The following is a 16,575-nucleotide window of genomic DNA, read 5'->3' as shown; positions in this document are numbered from 1 at the left end:
TGCGTGGGAGGTCAGCTGCGTGGGGAGCCTGTCTACCTGGCTGATGGGGGTGATGGCGGCGTGGCTGGGATTCCTCCTCCAGCCCTGCCCTTCGCCACCACACACTGTCCGGGCAGCCCCTTCCTGTCCCGTCCTCCCGCCTTGCCCTCTGCTGGGGTCTACAGGGCCCAAGTCCTGCTGGAACACAGGCAGGACAAAGGTACTGGAGGTTCAGGCCGGAAGTGAAGTGAGTCGAGAGGGGCCGGGCCCGGCACCCACCGCATCCTGCCTCCGGGCCTCCTTGGGCCCCTCAACGCGGTGGGGCAGCCCCTCCTCCAGTGGAGCGGAACGGTGGGTCCCGCTGCCCCTCCACTTCTGCGTGTGACACGGACGTGCTTGGAAGCTGGGTTCGTCCTTTCAGTTTTGTTTCCTGGTTGGAAACCCCTGAGACTCCTCCCCCTCCCCCGCCCCTGCCCACCTGTGCTTTCCCAGGCTGGAAGGGGCAGCCCCTCTCAGCACGTGGGTGGTTAGGATGTGACGTCCCCGGGCCTCCTGGGCCTGAGCCGGGGTCCACCCAGGTGTGGGCCATGCCCAGGTGCGGGAATGGTCAGGGGTTGGCCTGGCTGGCTTAGGGAATGTCGCTCTGGGACCTTCTGTGGGCGTGGGGAAGGCCTGGGTGAGGAGGGCTGGGCTGCGCCTCCCTGCCAAGCTGGTGAATTTGGCTTCTAGACCCGGGAAACTGAGCCGACCTGACATTTCACAGCCAGGGTGGGGCCCGAGAGCAACCGAAGCCCAGCTGGAGCGGGGGAGGGGCGGCCCTGCCTCTGCCTCCTGCCTGGGGAGAAAGGGGCTGGGGCCCAGGGGTGCCCGCCCGGGGCTCCGCTGTCTGAGCAGCTCCTCTCTTCTGTGCAGCTCTGAGCGTGACATCATCACATGAAGACTCCCTGGGTCTCCGCAGAGCAGGCCGGGAGGGAGCGGCCACCCGACCCAGCCAAGCCTGCCCCGCTTTGCCCACGCCGGGGTCAGGAGCCAGAAGCCTGTTTCTGGGCTGTTTCTCGCCACATTTTCCTTTCCTGTGTGATATTGTCTCCTCACACCCCAAAGCGGGCCTCTTGCCCCAGACATCCCTTTCCCATGCTGGGGAGATGGGAACTGGGGGTGGGGGGAGCCCCTTTGTCAACTCTGAGCACTTCCTTTTCTCTGAGGAGGGAGCCTCTGAGGCAGAAAGGCTTTGGTGACCTCAGGGCTTTATAAACCTCAGGGTGGGGGGGCCACTCTCATCTACTGGGGCACCCCTAGAATCTGGCTGGAGCCCAAGCTCAGGAGGTCAGGGGTCTCCTTGGTCCCAGGAGCTTCAAGTGGGTTGCAGCAGTGATGGGGGCTCGTCTCTAGCAGTTGCTGCACCGGCCCGAGCTCAGTCCCACCTGCACTCCTCTGTCCCCTCGCCTGCCAAGACCTTTAGCGAGTCCCTTGCCTGCAGGTGTCGGGGCTAGGGCAGAGGGAAGCAAATCACAAGCAACAAGTGCCAGGCTCGCACCACCTCTCCACCCACCGCCTGGATGTCTTTTTCTAGGAGGGGAATGGGGAAACTGGGTCACAGCCACAGCAGCCCCTGGTCTGAGCCTTCAGGCCCCGGCTGTCTCTGCAGCAGCCCACTCAAGGGAGAGCAGCGGAGGGCAGCACACAGAAACCTGCCCTGCCGGCTGCAGGGGTTCGCCTCCAGCCACTGGCACTGCTTCCCCGGAATCCCACGCCAGGGGTCAGGAACCACCCTGAGCCAGCAGCAAGAGCACAGCAGGCAGCTGCCACCATCACCCCCAGAGTGCTGGACACTGACAGCACGGGCCCCAGCCCCCCAGGCTAGAAAGCGGGTCTAGAGCCAGAAGGCAGAGCACCCCGGATCTAGCTGAGGCCAGGAGAGAGCTGGTGGGGTGAGCGCCCGCCCAGCTGGTCCAGGGGCCAGGAGTCTCCCTGTCCCCAGTGCAGTGTCCAGCCTTCCCGAAGCCCCAGCGCCCTTGGAGAATGGAAGCTGAGGACTCACTTTCAGGCTACAAACCAGACCCACTGTCCATTAGAAGGTCTACCGAGTGGGCGGGCCTGGGGGTGGTCTGGAGGCACGTGGGGGGCTGCCTGGCCAGCAGCGGGTACTTCCCTCTCCCTGCATCTTCCTGAACCAGGACTGTCAGAGAAGATTCGCCGCACCTAAACTTCCTCCTGAACGTTTACTTACACCTCCGCTCACTGAGCAGTGCTGGACCGCGGCCCCCGCGTGGGCTCCTCGAGCCCCTCCCCAGGAAGCATGTCCATGTGCCTCTCCAGCCCCGTGTTTGCCACCGCGGTGGAGCTGGGCGGGTGGGCTGTGTTCGGCTGGGAGAGACGGCCCTCGGAGGAAGGTCTGTCTTTCTGTTGACGCGAAGAAACTGCAAGACAGGGGGGCTGAGCTTGCTCAACACATTCCCCAAGCCCACCAGGGGTCACCCCAGCCTGCCCAATGCCCAGGGAGGTTGACAGCAGTTCTGTTCGCCGGGCTGGGCTGACACAGGCTGGAGGGGAGCTGCCGGGGCCGGGGGGCACGGTGCAGACCCATCTGAGCTCCTAAGCAGTCATGAAGCCCCTTCATGATCTTTGTGAATGGAAAGTAAGCAAACACGTCCTTCTGCAGGAGCCAAGAGCTGCCTCTTTGGTAGTTTCCTGTTAATACAGACACGAGACGACATCCACACCGACAGACACAGGAATCTTCCTGAGACTACCAGTCCCTCTCTCCTGCTTCCAGAGCATTTTCAGTGCCCTTAGAGTAGACACTGGGAGAAGGGAGCTAAGTATTCCCAAGAAAACAGAGTTCTGGGAGCCAGGGTGACAGTCATGTGCTCACTGTCCACCACTGAGACCTGTCATTCCCAGCACAGCCTCTGGGCCAGAGGGCTTGGCTTTGAACTCCAGTTCTGCCACTTCCTGGCCGTGTGACCTAGAGCAAGGACCTTCACCTCTCTGTGCCTCAGTTTTCTCAGCTGTAAGTGGTGCTAACGATGGTCCCTACCTCTAACTGCTGCTATGTGGATTAAAAGTGGTTCATCCATGTAAAGCTCCTAAACTACCTGGCCTGTGGGGGGCCCTGGATGATGGCGAGGAACCATGACCACCGCAGCCACTTTTCTGTTGTGATTTCCTCCTCCCTCAGCCACGGGTCCTCACTGAGGGCTGGAGTGATGCTGGAGCGCATCTAGCCGAGGGGCAGGGGAGGGTGGAGGCTCTGGTGGGGGGATCCCTGAACCTCCCGCAGGGGTTCACAAGGAATGTGGGTGCATAATTGTTTTATAGGAGGAAGGTCGGCAGCTTTTATTAGGTTCTCGGGGGGGCCTGACTCTAAGCAGCACTAACCCAGCACCCCCTTGATGACAGATGAGGAAACTGAGGTCTGGAGAGGGGAGAGCCCTTGTCGAGAGTGACCTTGCCCAGGGTCACTTGGCAGTGATCCAGCCTCCTGGCTGCAGGGCCTTGTATGGCCCCAAACCCTCCTGACCTTCAGGCCCAACTTAGCTCCTGCGGAGATCAAGGACCCAAGGGATCTTCCGGGCCGGGGGGCAGAGAAAGGTTCCTCCATGACAGGGTCAGGGGCCTCTTGGGGACCCGGGCATGGCCTGTGCCCAGCAGCCACCATGCAGAGCCCAGGCGCACGAGTTCCACGATAGTCAGTGCACGTGAGCAGGGCAAGGGCATGGACCTGGAGCCAGAGATGTGGGTGGTGACCCTGTCCCTATTTCATCTTCTGTGGAATGGGACAGTAACGGCACCTACCCACCTCCCAGAAGGGGCACAAATCACTCAGTCACTCGGGGTTTCTCTTTTCCACACCCATCCCCTCCTTCGGCTCCCAGGCCCTCCCCTCTCCAGGGAGATAAAGGCCCTACATGAGCAGGAAAGGGGGCCGGCAGGGCCAGCGGGGAGGCCTGGCAGGACGCCCCACCCAGAGGGAAGCTACCTGAGGTGTTGCCAGCCGACATCTGGGTGATCTGTGGCCGAGAGGGCAGCTGACCATTGCCACCGAGGGATGGCAGCCTGTGCTCGTGGGGCCTGGGCTGCTGGGACTTGCACTTTGAGGTCCCTGAGCCTGATGGGGGGCAGGAAGGAAGGGTCAGTGCCGAGGCAGCGGTGAGAGCTCTGTGGGAACCCCTGGGGGTGGGGAGAGGGCCGCAGGGCTGGTCATGGCCGGCCTCAGCTGAGTGAGGTCCTCGTCATTCTGAATTTGTGGCTATGCCCCAGAGAAGCGGTCTTCATTCATTCTCGTGGCCACCCACCCAACCCACCCACTCGCAGAGTCCCTGAGGACCTGCGCACGTCAGCCCTGTGCCAGGTGTGGGGTGAGTTCTGACCTGGGGTTTCCAGGGCAGGAAGGGAGGCATCTAGAAAGGCGCATACACAGCTAAATGCATGATGGGAAGTGACAAAGCGCAGGCTTCGGGCGTTGCCACGGGAGGCGGGCATTCGGGGGCTGAAGCGGTGGGGCTCAGCAGAGGGTACTGTGCTGAGTTTTGAAGGAGGAGGAGGCCCTGATGATGCCATGGACAGAGGCCAAGACAGGAGAGCCCAGCAGTGCAGCCGGGATGGAGGGTGGCAAGAAAACACGGGGCCACCCCATCCTAGCTGATGGCTGAGGCTGGACAGCTGTCCTCCACCTGTGAACATTTACCTGGTGACTTCTCGAGAAACTTGAACATTTGGAGTGAGGGGAATGGAGAAAGAAGACACCCAGGGTCCAGTGGCCCATAAAAGTGCCAGGCCCCACAATGGATGCACGCCCTGTGGGACCCAAGTGAGGTGCCTGGGGGCCTCTGGACTCCACTCACTGTCTTTGCGGAGGATGCCCGGCAGCCTTGTGTCCATCCGTCCCTTGTAAATGTGGCCATCCAGGCCCAAGATGTCCACCTCATCACACTGTAGAAGTGGACAGATATAACCATCACCATTGTCATCACACTGTAGAAGTGGACAGATAACCATCACCATTGTAGCAGCCACAGCCCTCCCCCGGCCCCTCTACACAGGCCTGAGGCACAGAGCACTGTGGTCTCAGAACCCTCCTGGGGGGCTCTGGGAGGCACTAGGGTGGAGCGAGAAGGTGGAGGGAGGTGAAATGGTATCTGGGCCATGGTGGGAGGCTGGAATGCTGCTGGGCAGGCAGGTGGCCGGTTTGAATCTTTCTTCCCAGAAAAGGGTAAGAACCTGAGGCTTTGACTGGGTCTGATTAAGGAATTGCTTCAAGGCAGAGGGCTGGCTGATTTCTGGTGCCTTTAGAGAATGACTCAGGAATCTGGAGCCGTGTCAGGGCCTCCCTCCCTGGTGGCTCCAGGCAGGGCCCTGACCTTCATGGCAATCTGGATCTCTTCAGTGGGATACAGGCCTCGGGGTAGGTGCTGCAGGCGGCTGCGGTGGTAGGGGTAGGTGAGGGTGTGGCTGCCCCCGCAGTGCCGGGGCACAGTTGAGTAGGTGTAATCAGCCATATCTGTCACCCTGTGATGAAGACAGGATGGAGTCATTGGGAGCAGACCACCAGGGATGTGACCTGGGACTCACCCACCATGGGGCTGACCAGAGGGAAGTGGAGCAGCTTCTCTTCAGGGGCTGCTGGGAGGTAGAGCAGCAGGGCCCAGGAACAGGCGGGTGGGGGCAGAGCAGCCGTGAGGCCGAGCCACCCCAGTGACTGTGCACATGGGCAGGCGTGCACACACACACCCACACACTCACACACATACTCATACACACAGTCACACACACGCACACACACGTACTTATGCACATACATACACACGAAGATACACACGTACTCACACACATACTCATCCACATGCACACACATATACACACACGTACTCATACACACATGTACTCATACATGCACATACTCAAACACCCACACTCACACACTCACCCCCACACTCATACACACACACACTCATACACCCTTACACACACACATTGACACACCCATAGACACACGGCTTACACACATTACACACACACTAACACCCCTCGCCCACACTTTTTCCACACACACACACACACACACTCACTCCCTTTTCTCCCCCAGCAGTGGGGCAAGGCGTTTGCACAGCCGTGCATGGGCAGAAGCCAAGCCTGGTTGCTGGGTGCCTGCTCCCATGGCCTTGCCCGCCTCTCCTGTACCGTTTGTAGCAGGGGGAGCCCAGGCACTGGGTGTGCAGCAGCTCGCGGATTATCTGGCTGCTGGCCTTGGCGGAGCCCCCGAAGTGGATCTGCACCTTCTCGATGTTCATCAGCATCTTGGAGTGCATGGAGCGCAGGCGCCCCACGCTCTGTTCCATCTGCGCCAGGTCACCCCGAGGGAAGGCACTGCCCAGCTTGAGGCTACAGGGTGTGAGCAGAATAGAGGGAGGGTTGGCCCATGGCGGGGGCCTTGACCTTGTGTAAGCCGAATCCTTCAGTTCCGGGTCCCTTTTGTGCAGGACCCAGCTAGGCTGGGGGTCGCTGGGCAGCTTGACCCCTCAGCAGTAGTCCTTTCCACAGCATCTGAGGGCCAGGCTTGCTGGGAAGGCTTTCCTCAGATAGGAAAGGGCAGGCCAGCCAAATGGAAGAAAGCCCTGTCTGCAGCTGCGGGTGGAGGAGCTGAGGGCAGCCCCGGGCCTTCCCATCTCGGTGCACCTGGCCCCGCATACCTGGAACCCGTAGGGCTCCAACAGCAGCCTGAAGTCCTCTGAACTATAGACTCCCATCCTTAGGAGAAGGGGAGCAGCAGAGAGGCGGGCAGGAGCCGGAGGGAGCATGAGATGCCAACCACCAGCCTCGTTCGTTGGCTGAGTCCACCCTCTGGCTGAGCTATGCCGGACCCTCCCCCCACCGCTCTAATCCTGGAGTTGCTGAGACAGCCGAAGGCTGGGGAAGAGGTGGAGAAGTAGAGGAGCTCTCAGAGGCAGCTGGTGCCCTTGACAAAGTCCCACCGTAACTCCCAAAGGCAGGTGTGACTAGGTCTGCCTCCTACGCTCATGCCCCGGGAACTGCCAGGGAGCTAGTTCAGAAATCGGCCTGCGGCCCCCACTGTCCCACTCCAAGGAGGAGGCTCTCCACACTATCCCACAGCGCTGCCTTCTGTCACGTTCCGCCGGGCCCTCCGGAGTCATCCCTGTCCCCTGCCTTCCCCATCCTGGCCCCAGACCCTTATGTCCCATATGCTGTCCCATAGCATACTTGCGGCTATGCTGCCGGACCTGCTCCAGTTCAAACACCGTGTAGGGGCGGAGGGAATGGTGCCCAGGTAGGCCTGGACCCGCGGGGGTCACGGGGATGGCACTGGACAGGGACAGAGGGAGAAGGGGCGGGTCAGAGTGGGACAAGTCCCGTCCCCCAAATCCACGGGCCTAAAGAACCTTCCCACCCGCCCCCGGCCTGGGAGGGAGCGAGGGCTGGAAGCAGACGCATGAAAGAAAGGGAGAGGGCAGGTGGACACAAGTAAGGGAGGAGATGCAGCCCTGCCATGCGAGGCCATGTGCCGGTGGTGTGGGCACTCACTGTCCAGTCACAGGTGTCTCCAAGGGCCGGTCACATGAGAGGCAGTGGAAATGTGCCAGGAGCTGCCTGTTAGGAATGGGATGCACACGCAGGGTGAGTGCTCTGCCCGGAAGACCCAGAAAGGCTTGGGGCTCTGCAGGCCAGGCAGGCTGGAATCTCAGCCCACCAGGGTGCAGATCATGTCCCTGCTCCCCGGGAATCCATCTGCTCCCACCTCCGGGCTCACATCCCAGACCTCCCTGTCCTAACCCAAAGCCAGCAGGCTTCCCATGGGCCCCTGAGGGTGCCCTGTGCAAGTCTCGGGCACCCCCTGGCGGCCACGAATGGGAATCCTGGAATTCAAGCCTACCACGGGCCGGGTCCTGTGGGCCAGGCCCCCAGGAGCTCTCAGCTGTGGGTACTGAGGACCTCTCCCTGTCCCAAAGGCCCAGCTTAGTTCAGCCAAACCTAGGGAGCCTTAAGCCTCCCCTCCTCCCTTTCTCTGCTGTAATACGAAGGGGCCTGGGCTAGAAGAGCGTTTCAAGCTCTAAAATTCTGTCCCTCCAACCATGAGACAGTCCTGGGCAGGATCTGCTGTGTGCTGGCAGGAGCTGTTTGTCTGGAGACCCCCAGCCCCCTCTGCCCTCACCCCCTGAAGAGCGTGCCAGCCTCCTCCCCTGCCTCCCACGCCTCACCTCCGCATGGCAGCCGCCTCGTCTGCCTGGTAGAGTGGGGGGCGCTCCCTGAGCTGCTGTCGCAGCGATTTCCACCGATCCTCCAGCAACTGCTTCACTGGGTCCAGCTCCAGGCGGTCCAGCTGCGGCGGGGAAAGGGGGGCCAGGGGACCTCTAAGGAAGCAGGTAGGGGGCTGACCCAGGAGAAGGTGGTGCTGTCCCGATCCTGGGGGCAGAGCTGTGGGATGGAGAGCCCTGCCATGCCCCTGCCTCACCTTGTTGTCCATCTCTGTGAGCAGCTTGTCCAGCATCTTCTGCCAGTCCTGCTCCTGTCCGCTCATCTTGGCCACCAGCTCCTGCATCATGTGGTTCAGCTGCTCCGTGGTGGCATCAAACTGGATACGGCTCACTTTGGTGGCCAGAGCACTCTTGTCGGCTTTCTGCCCAGAGACAGACAGAGGTCCCCGCATCTGGGAGATGGCCATGGAGGGGCCCTATTCCCTGGGGGCGTCGACCCCTATCACCAGGCAGGTTTCTGAGAACCCACACTCCTCTCGCCAGCTCCCCTCCACTCAGTCTCTCAAAAACAGTCAGCAAGACCGCCCTGGGACACAGCGTGGCTCCTGGGGCCTGGCACCCACCACATCGATCTCCATCTCCAGGTGCTCCCTGTTGGCCTTTTCCTTTTCGAGCTTCTCCAGACCCTGGTACAGCATCTGGGGGGGCCAAGTGAACAGAGAAAAAAAGAGCCAGCGGCTGCGGGGCTGGGGCACCACGCTGAGCCCTGGCCCCATCCCGGCCACCCTGCAGCTGCTCACAGCAATGTCCTTCTGTTTCTGCTGATGGTCCTCGATGAGGTTGCTGGTGGTGATGTTGAGCTTCTCGCAGTCGCCCTGCACCTGCAAGATGGCACTCTGCACGCGGCCCAGCAGTTCCTCGTCCTGCGGCAGGAGGGATGGGAAGGTTCTTGGAGGCTGCTGGCGCGATCCCACCCCCTGCTGCCAGAATATTGCTGCCCCCAGGTAAGTTAGCCCTTAAAACATCTCCAAGGCTGGGAGCGGTGGCTCATGCCTGTAATCCTGGCACTTTGGGAAGCTGAGGCAAGGTGAGAGGGATCACTTGAGTCCAGGAGTTCGAGAACAGCCTGGACAACATAGGGAGACCCTGTCTCAAAAACAACAATGGAAAACAATTTTCCACTAACAGTGCGGAAGGCCCTCTGTCTGCCCTTTCTGGGTGTCCACCTCCATAGGACACAAGCGTCAGTCACCTACATCCCCACGGACTAGCCTTGTGACCCTGGCCTGCCGGTCGGGGGTCAGTAGAGGTGACGGAGGTTCAGGGGTGATGTGCTGTCCTGGGGCACTTGAGAGCTGGGCTGTGGGCTTTATTCTCCCCTCCTCTCCTGGCCCAAATCTGAGTTTCTTAGCCCAAGAGGCAGGAGCCAGGACTTGTGGCTGTGCCCACCCCCACCAGCAAGCCTGCCCTTTTGAGGGAAATTGAGAAGGGGTTGGAAGACTTGCGTGCCAGGGAGTCAACATCTCCTACAGTTGGGCCTGTGTCTCCAGGGCACGCGAAGGGCACTGATCTGTCCTCAGCCTGCCTGTGTTGTCCCACCCCATCAAGACAGCTCTTCCCCATGGTCTCCTGTCCCCAAAGCTAGTTCTGCTGCTACCCTCGCTGTGGACCTGCAGAAAGACCAGGGACTCTTGTGGGATCTGGCTAAAGGGCTCCACCACAGAGAGCTGACCTTGAGGCCCAAACACCCACCCCACTTCCGTGGGTCTGCAGCAGGGTAGCCCTCCCCTATGGGGCCATGTCCAGTTGCAGCAGGAGGGAGGCAAGCAGAGCCCCACCTGTCTCTGGAGCTTGGCCTTCTTGGAGGGTCGGGAGATGGCCAGGCTGTTGACCATGTCTTGGAGTTGCTCGTAGCGCTGCACCAGCATGCTGACCTGATGGCTCACATCCAGGCTGCAGGCCGGACAGGTGGCCTCAGGGTCGATCTGGCCAGGAGCCAAGGTGTGGGCCTTGTGCGGGGCCATGCTCATGGACAGGAGCGTGGAGGAGGAGGTCAGCATGCTCTCAATGATCATCCTGAGCTTGTCCAACTGTGTGCAGGAGAGACGGCAGCAGCAGGGCAGCGAGGCCAGTCACAGCCACGCTCTGCCCATGCTAGCACTGCTCCTAGCCTGTGTGCCTCTCCTGTCATGCCCTGGGCAGTTGCTGCATCCTCAGTGCCTCCCGGAGCATGTGCCATCGTGGGCATCTATCCAGTAAACGGTGAGTAGAGAGAGTTCTCCGGGAACACAGTGTCAACACTGAACCAAGCCCTTGCCAGAAGAAGGCCTCTGGAGCTTTCTCCAGCCAGCCCACCGGCTCAGCATGAGAACATCTCTTCTTTAGCTAAATCGCAAAGTGCTGCTGCCAGTTAGCCGGGCCATAAACACACAGAGGACCCTAATGACACACAGGCCCCGCCCCGGGCTCTGGGGCGGTGAGGGGCGGGCTTGCACACGCTCCCGCTCACACGCCAGGGGAAACAGGCATGCTCCGTCCACCCAGCATGTAAATAACTCACGATACAGGAACGTGGCAGGCGCTGACACTGCTCCAGGGGCCTCTCCTAGGCTGGGCGGTGCAAACCCCTTCCAGGGCAAGTGCCTTGAAGGCTGCCCTGGTGTTCTCCTCTGCATCCCGTGGGCCCCATTCGTCACCCCAAATGAGAGTTCCCAGGTAGACAGCTGATCTAAGGGCGGCCGGTCCCTCAACTGGCCAAAGATCTGTGACACGTTGCTTGGCTCAAAAAGAGAGGCTGGGCCGACCTGGGCTCCTCTCTTGGGAGTGGGTGATGGAGCAGAAAGGACTCTGCAGGGCTGGGGCAGCCACCGTGGAGCACGAAGGAGAGCAAGGTGGATTGAGAGTGGAATGGGAGAGAGATGTGGGGGCTGAGAGAACGGGTAAGGAGAGGGACACAGGTACCTACAAAAGCAGATGCAGAGGCCTGCCCCCATGGCCTGGAAGTTCCCTTTTCCTCCACTCCCTACAGCTGCACACCCCCAGGGCAGCACCCTTCTGCCTGGGCTCACAGAGATGCTGCCACTTACAACCAGAAGAGCCTGCCCGGAGGCAGGTACCTCTGAGGGCCCCGGATACAGAGGGACTGGCCAGTTCTCTCTCGAAAAGAGGAAGAGGCCTCCCAGAAAAATGGGCATTTCAGTGGAGTCTTAAGACTAAGCCGCAGCTATCTGTGCAAAGAACAGCAGGAAAAATAGGAGTGCATTCAGAGAAAGGCAGGAGGCCAAGGTGGCTAAAGATGGGGCATGTGGAAGCGGGGGCCTCCAAAAAAAGCCTGCAAAAGGAGGCTAGGTCAGCCCAACAGGAAGTGGATTCTCTCCTGAGTGTGGTCCTGGGATGAGCTTGGACTGACAGGTGACTCTTAAACACTCCCAACTGCTCCTCGGGCAGGACTCCTGGCCCAGGGTCATGACATGGTGCACACCACAGTTCCAGCAACTGGGAAGCCTGGAATGTGGCTCAAAGCACAAAGCGGGCCAGGCATGTGGCTCACGCCTGTAATCCCAGCACTTTGGGAGGCCAAGGTGGGTGGATCACCTGAGGTCAGGAGTTCGAGAACAGCCTTGCCAACATGGTGAAACCCCATCTCTACTAAAAATACAAAAATTATCCAGGTGTGCTGGTAGGCGCCTGTAATCTCAGCTACTTGGGAGGCTGAGGCTTGAACCTCAGAGACGGAGGTTGCAGTGAGCCGAAATCATGCCACTGGACTCCAGCCTGGGCAACAAGAGCGAAACTCTGTCTCAAAAAAAAAAAAAAAGCGGGTGCAGTGGCTCATGCCTGTAATCCCAGCACTTTGGGAGGCCGAGGCAGGTGAATGACCTGAGGTCAGGAGTTCCAGACTGGCCTGACCAATGTGGTGAAACCCTGTCTCTACTAAAAATACAAAAAAATTACCCAGGCATGGTGGTGTGCACCTGTAGTCCCAGCTAACCAGGAGTCTGAGATAGGAGAATCACCTGAACCCGGGAGGTGGAGGTTGCAGTGAGCTGAGATGGTGCCACTGCACTCCAGCCTGGGCAACAGAGCAAAACTCTGTCTCAAAAAAAAAAAAAAAAAAAAAAAATTGCACAAAGAGGTTCCTGACATGAACCCCCTTGGCCCAGTGGCTTTTCCTAGGTGGTTCTTCTGTGAGCACTCAGAGGGCTGCTCCTAGTTCAGGCACTCCTTAGTGAGAAAATGACCAAGAATTGCATTGCAAGGCTTAAAGGCAGACACTGTCAAGGAAATGAAAAGATGACCCACAGAATGGGAGAAAATATTTACGAGTCATCTATCAAATAAGAGCCTAGCATCCAGAACATGTAAAGAGCTCTTTCAACTCAACAATACAATGACAAATAACTCACCTGAAAAAATGGATGAAGGATTTGGATATATATATTTTATCTCTAAAGAAAGTATACAAATGGCCAAACGGCACACGAAAAGATGCTCAGCATCTTTAGTCACTAGGGAAACGCAAATCAAAACTATAATGAGATCCCACCTCACACCCACTAGGGTGGCTATAATTTTTTTTTTTTTTTTTAAGACAGGGTCTCGCTGTCACCCAGGCTGGCATCCAGTGGCGCGATCATGGCTCACTGCAACCTCCGCCTCCCAGGTTCATGTGATTCTCCTACCTCAGCCTCCTGAGAAGCTGGGATTACAGGTGTGCACCACCACCACACCCAGCTATTTTCTGATTTTTTTTTTTTTTTTTGAGATGGAGTCTCGTTTTATCACCCAGGCTGGAGTGCAGTGGTGCAGTCTCGGCTCACTGCAACCTCTGCCTCCCGGATTCAAGCGATTCTCCTGCCCTAGCCTCCTGAGTAGCTGGGATTACAGGCACGTGCCACCACGCCCGGCTAATTGTTGTATTTTTTTAGTAGAGACGGGGTTTCACCATGTTGGTCAGGCTGGTCTCGAACTCCTGACCTCATGATCCGCCCGTCTCGGCCTCCCAAAGTGCTGGGATTACAGGCGTGAGTCACCGCACCCGGCCCCACACAAAAACTTATACATGGCTGGGCGCGGTGGCTCACGCTTGTAATCCCAGCACTTTGGGAGGCCGAGGCGGGCGGATCACAAGGTCAGGAGATCGAGACCATGGTGAAACCCCGTCTCTACTAAAAATACAAAAAATTAGCCGGGCGTGGTGGCGGGTGCCTGTAGTCCCAGCTACTCGGAGAGGCTGAGGCAGGAGAATGGCGTGAACCCGGGAGGCGGAGCTTGCAGCGAGCCGAGATGGTGCCACTGCACTCCAGCCTGGGTGACAGAGCGAGACTCCGTCTCAAAAAAAAAAAAAAAAAAAAAAAAAACTTATACATGAGGCCACCAGGTCAGCACTTTGGGAGACCAAGGCGGGTGGATCACCTGAAGTCAGGAGTTTGAGACCAGCCTGGCCAACATGGTGAAACCCCATTCTCTCCTAAAAATACAAAATTACCTGGGCATGGTGGCAGGCACCTGTAATCCCAGCTACTTGGCAGGCTGAGGCAAGAGAATCACTTGAACCCAGGAGTTGGAGATTGCAGTGAGCCAAGATCATGCCATTTCCCTCCAGCCTGGATAACAAGAGCGAAACTCCATCTCCAAAAACAAAACAAAACAACAACAACAAAAAAACAACTTATTACGGCCGGGTGCGGTGGCTTACGCCTATAATCCCAGCACTTTGGGAGGCCAAGGCGGGCAGATCACAAGGTCAGGAGATCGAGACCATCCTGGCTAACACAGTGAAACCCCGTCTCTACTAAAAATATTTTTAAAAATTAGCCGGGCATGGTGGCAGGTGCCTGTAGTCCCAGCTACTCGGGAGGCTGAGGCAGAAGAATGGCAAGAACCTGGGAGGCAGAGCTTGCGGTGAGCTGAGATCAAGCCACTGCACTGCAGCCTGGTTGACAGAGCGAGACTCCGTCTCAAAAAAAAAAAAAAAAAAAGTATACATGAATGTGCATAGCAGCATTATTCATAATAGCCAAAGGATGGAAACAACCCAGATGTCTTTCTACTGATGACTAGATTAACAAATTGTGGCATAGACACAGAATGGAATGCTAGGAAGCCATAAAAAAGAATAGAGTATTGACACATGCTACAACATGGATGAGCCTTGAAAACATCATGCTAAGTGAAAGAAGTCAGATCCAAAAGATGTATGTTGTATGATTCCATTTATATGAAATGTCCAGAACAGACAAATCCATAGTGGCAGAAAGCAGATTCATGGTTGTCAGGGGCTGAGGGACAGAAGGGAACGGGGGAGAGATTGCTAAGAGTCACAGGGTTCTTTCTGGGGTGATTAAATGTTTTGGAATTAGACTGTGGTGATAGTTGCACAACTTTGTACTAAAAACTACCTTATTCAATTTAAAAGGGTGAATTTTTTTTTTTTTTTTTTTTTTTTTTCATTCTCCTGCCTCAGCCTCTCCGAGTAGCTGGGACTACAGGCGCCCGCCACCACGCCCGGCTAATTTTTTGTATTTTTAGTAAAGACGGGGTCTCACCGTGGTCTCGATCTCCTGACCTCGCGATCCGCCCGCCTCGGCCTCCCAAAGTGCTGGGATTACAAGCGTGAGCCACCGCGCCCGGCCTAAAAGGGTGAATTTATTGATATATGAATTATATCATAAAAAAGATAGGGAAAGATCGTGATCAGCCTGGCCAACATGGTGAAACCCCGTCTCTACCAAAAATACAAAAATTAGCCGGGTGTGGTGGCGCATGCCCGTAGTCCTGGCTACTCAGGAGGCTGAGGCAGGAGAATTGCTTGAACCTGGGAGGTGGAGGTTGCAGTGAGCCAAGATGGCAACACTGCACTACAGCCTGGATGACAAGAGCGAAATTCCAACTCAAAAAAAAAAAAAGATAGGGAAATATCGAATGCGAGGTAAACAGGTGTTGTAGGGGTTCCTTTCCCTTGTCACTTGTGGACTCAGAGCTGACTTTGGATAAGGAGGGATCTGGATCCTGGACACATTCGCCACTGCCCCCCTACCCCCTGCCCACACACCACACACACACACACAGAGGACGGGAGGGACCTGGTTTTTGATGAGAGGTGGGAGGGCAGGGCCAAGCCAGCTCTAAGAAGGGCCCTTGGTCCCTGGAGCTGAAGAGTGGGGAATCCTCACCTGGTCCTGCAGGTAAAGGGAGGCTTCGGAGACAGAATTTTCCATGGCAGCCTTGCCCCTGTCTTGGCTCTCCCTCAACTCGGCCAGCTCCTTCTCAATGTCAGCCACGGTGACTCTGTGGTGCACGACGAGAGACTGCCAGACTCCACACTCAGGCCAGACCCATGCAGAGCCTGGGCCGTCCGGGACGCAGGGGGATGCAGACACAGCTGGAGGTCTCACCCTCCACCCCCCTCCACTGGATTTTGTCTAGGGAGACAGAGGCTATGCCTCTGTCCTGGGAGGCTTCTGGGCGGTGGGACTGGGCACTGCAAAGAGAGAGCTCAGAGAGGCCATCAGAAGTGGCCTCCTTCAGCCTCTGACTGGGGACAGAGTCTAAGAAGCTTATTTTTGCTTTTCCAAGACCTGGTCCTGAGTTGTTTTGGGAACCTGGGGAACTTCTACCAGTTCCTTGAACTAGACATGGACAATCTGAAAAGCAGACACAATCCAGGCCAAAGACAGTAGTCCATTCAAGGGCGTAAGGGAGACACTGGCCACCATCACCTCCTTGGCTGAGAACTTGTGATTCCAGGGGACCAGCTGCTCTTAGCTGGGGCATTTTACCTGAGGACAGCCAGCTGCAATCTCAGCTCTCCAGCTTTCAGTTCCTTCCCTGCTTCTTGATTCCCTTCCCATTCCAGGATCCTTTGCAGCCTTTCCACCTACAAACCCAGTGAATGAGGAGGGTCAGGCAGGCCTGAGCTCCCGCTTCCCAAGTGTGCCCCTGCAGCTCATGTCAGCCCTCCCCATTCCCTCTACTAACCCAACCCCCTCCGACAAAAGCCAGGAGCCCTTGTGGACGTCCATCTGCCCATTCATCCATCCCATGGATGTACAAAGCTGGCATTAAGAGAATGACTGGGCCAGACACGATAGCTCACGCCTGTAATCCCAGCACTTTGAGAGGCCGAGGCGGGTGGATCACCTGAGGTCAGGAGTTCAAGACCAGCCTGGCCAACAAGGGGAAACCCATCTCTACTAAAAAATACAAAAATTAGCTGGGCGTGGTGGCTGGCGCCTGTAATCCCAGCTACTCAGGAGGCTGAGACACAAGAATCATTTGAACCCAGGAGGCAGAGGTTGCAGTGAGGCGAGATTGCACCACTGCACTCCAGCCTGGGCAACAGAGCAAGAATCAGTCTTTTTAAAAAAAAAAAAAAAAAAAT

At 57.6% G+C, this 16,575-nt stretch overlaps 1 protein-coding gene across 1 annotated transcript in view; it reads right to left on the bottom strand.

Moving 5' to 3' along the window:
• Positions 1 to 421: 421 nt before the first annotated feature.
• Positions 422 to 16,575, bottom strand: part of LOC116483220 (glutamine-rich protein 2) — an 18,524-nt gene continuing 2,370 nt past the window's right edge. Inside the window, exons 2-15 of the mRNA XM_058428385.1 lie at positions 15,974 to 16,071; positions 15,368 to 15,482; positions 10,031 to 10,282; positions 8,993 to 9,115; positions 8,816 to 8,890; positions 8,450 to 8,614; positions 8,196 to 8,317; positions 7,522 to 7,587; positions 7,201 to 7,302; positions 6,163 to 6,363; positions 5,343 to 5,490; positions 4,827 to 4,956; positions 3,962 to 4,090; positions 422 to 2,399 (exon numbers count right to left, since the gene is read on the bottom strand). Coding sequence (XP_058284368.1) covers positions 2,218 to 2,399; positions 3,962 to 4,090; positions 4,827 to 4,956; positions 5,343 to 5,490; positions 6,163 to 6,363; positions 7,201 to 7,302; positions 7,522 to 7,587; positions 8,196 to 8,317; positions 8,450 to 8,614; positions 8,816 to 8,890; positions 8,993 to 9,115; positions 10,031 to 10,282; positions 15,368 to 15,482; positions 15,974 to 16,071 — 1,908 coding nt within the window. The 3' untranslated portion in view covers positions 422 to 2,217. The remainder of the gene's footprint in view (positions 2,400 to 3,961; positions 4,091 to 4,826; positions 4,957 to 5,342; positions 5,491 to 6,162; positions 6,364 to 7,200; positions 7,303 to 7,521; positions 7,588 to 8,195; positions 8,318 to 8,449; positions 8,615 to 8,815; positions 8,891 to 8,992; positions 9,116 to 10,030; positions 10,283 to 15,367; positions 15,483 to 15,973; positions 16,072 to 16,575) is intronic.

This window comes from Hylobates moloch, unplaced genomic scaffold (assembly GCF_009828535.3).
Source record: "Hylobates moloch isolate HMO894 unplaced genomic scaffold, HMol_V3 SCAFFOLD_15, whole genome shotgun sequence".
Taxonomy (NCBI): domain Eukaryota; kingdom Metazoa; phylum Chordata; class Mammalia; order Primates; family Hylobatidae; genus Hylobates; species Hylobates moloch.
This window is presented reverse-complemented; position numbering and strand designations above follow the sequence as displayed.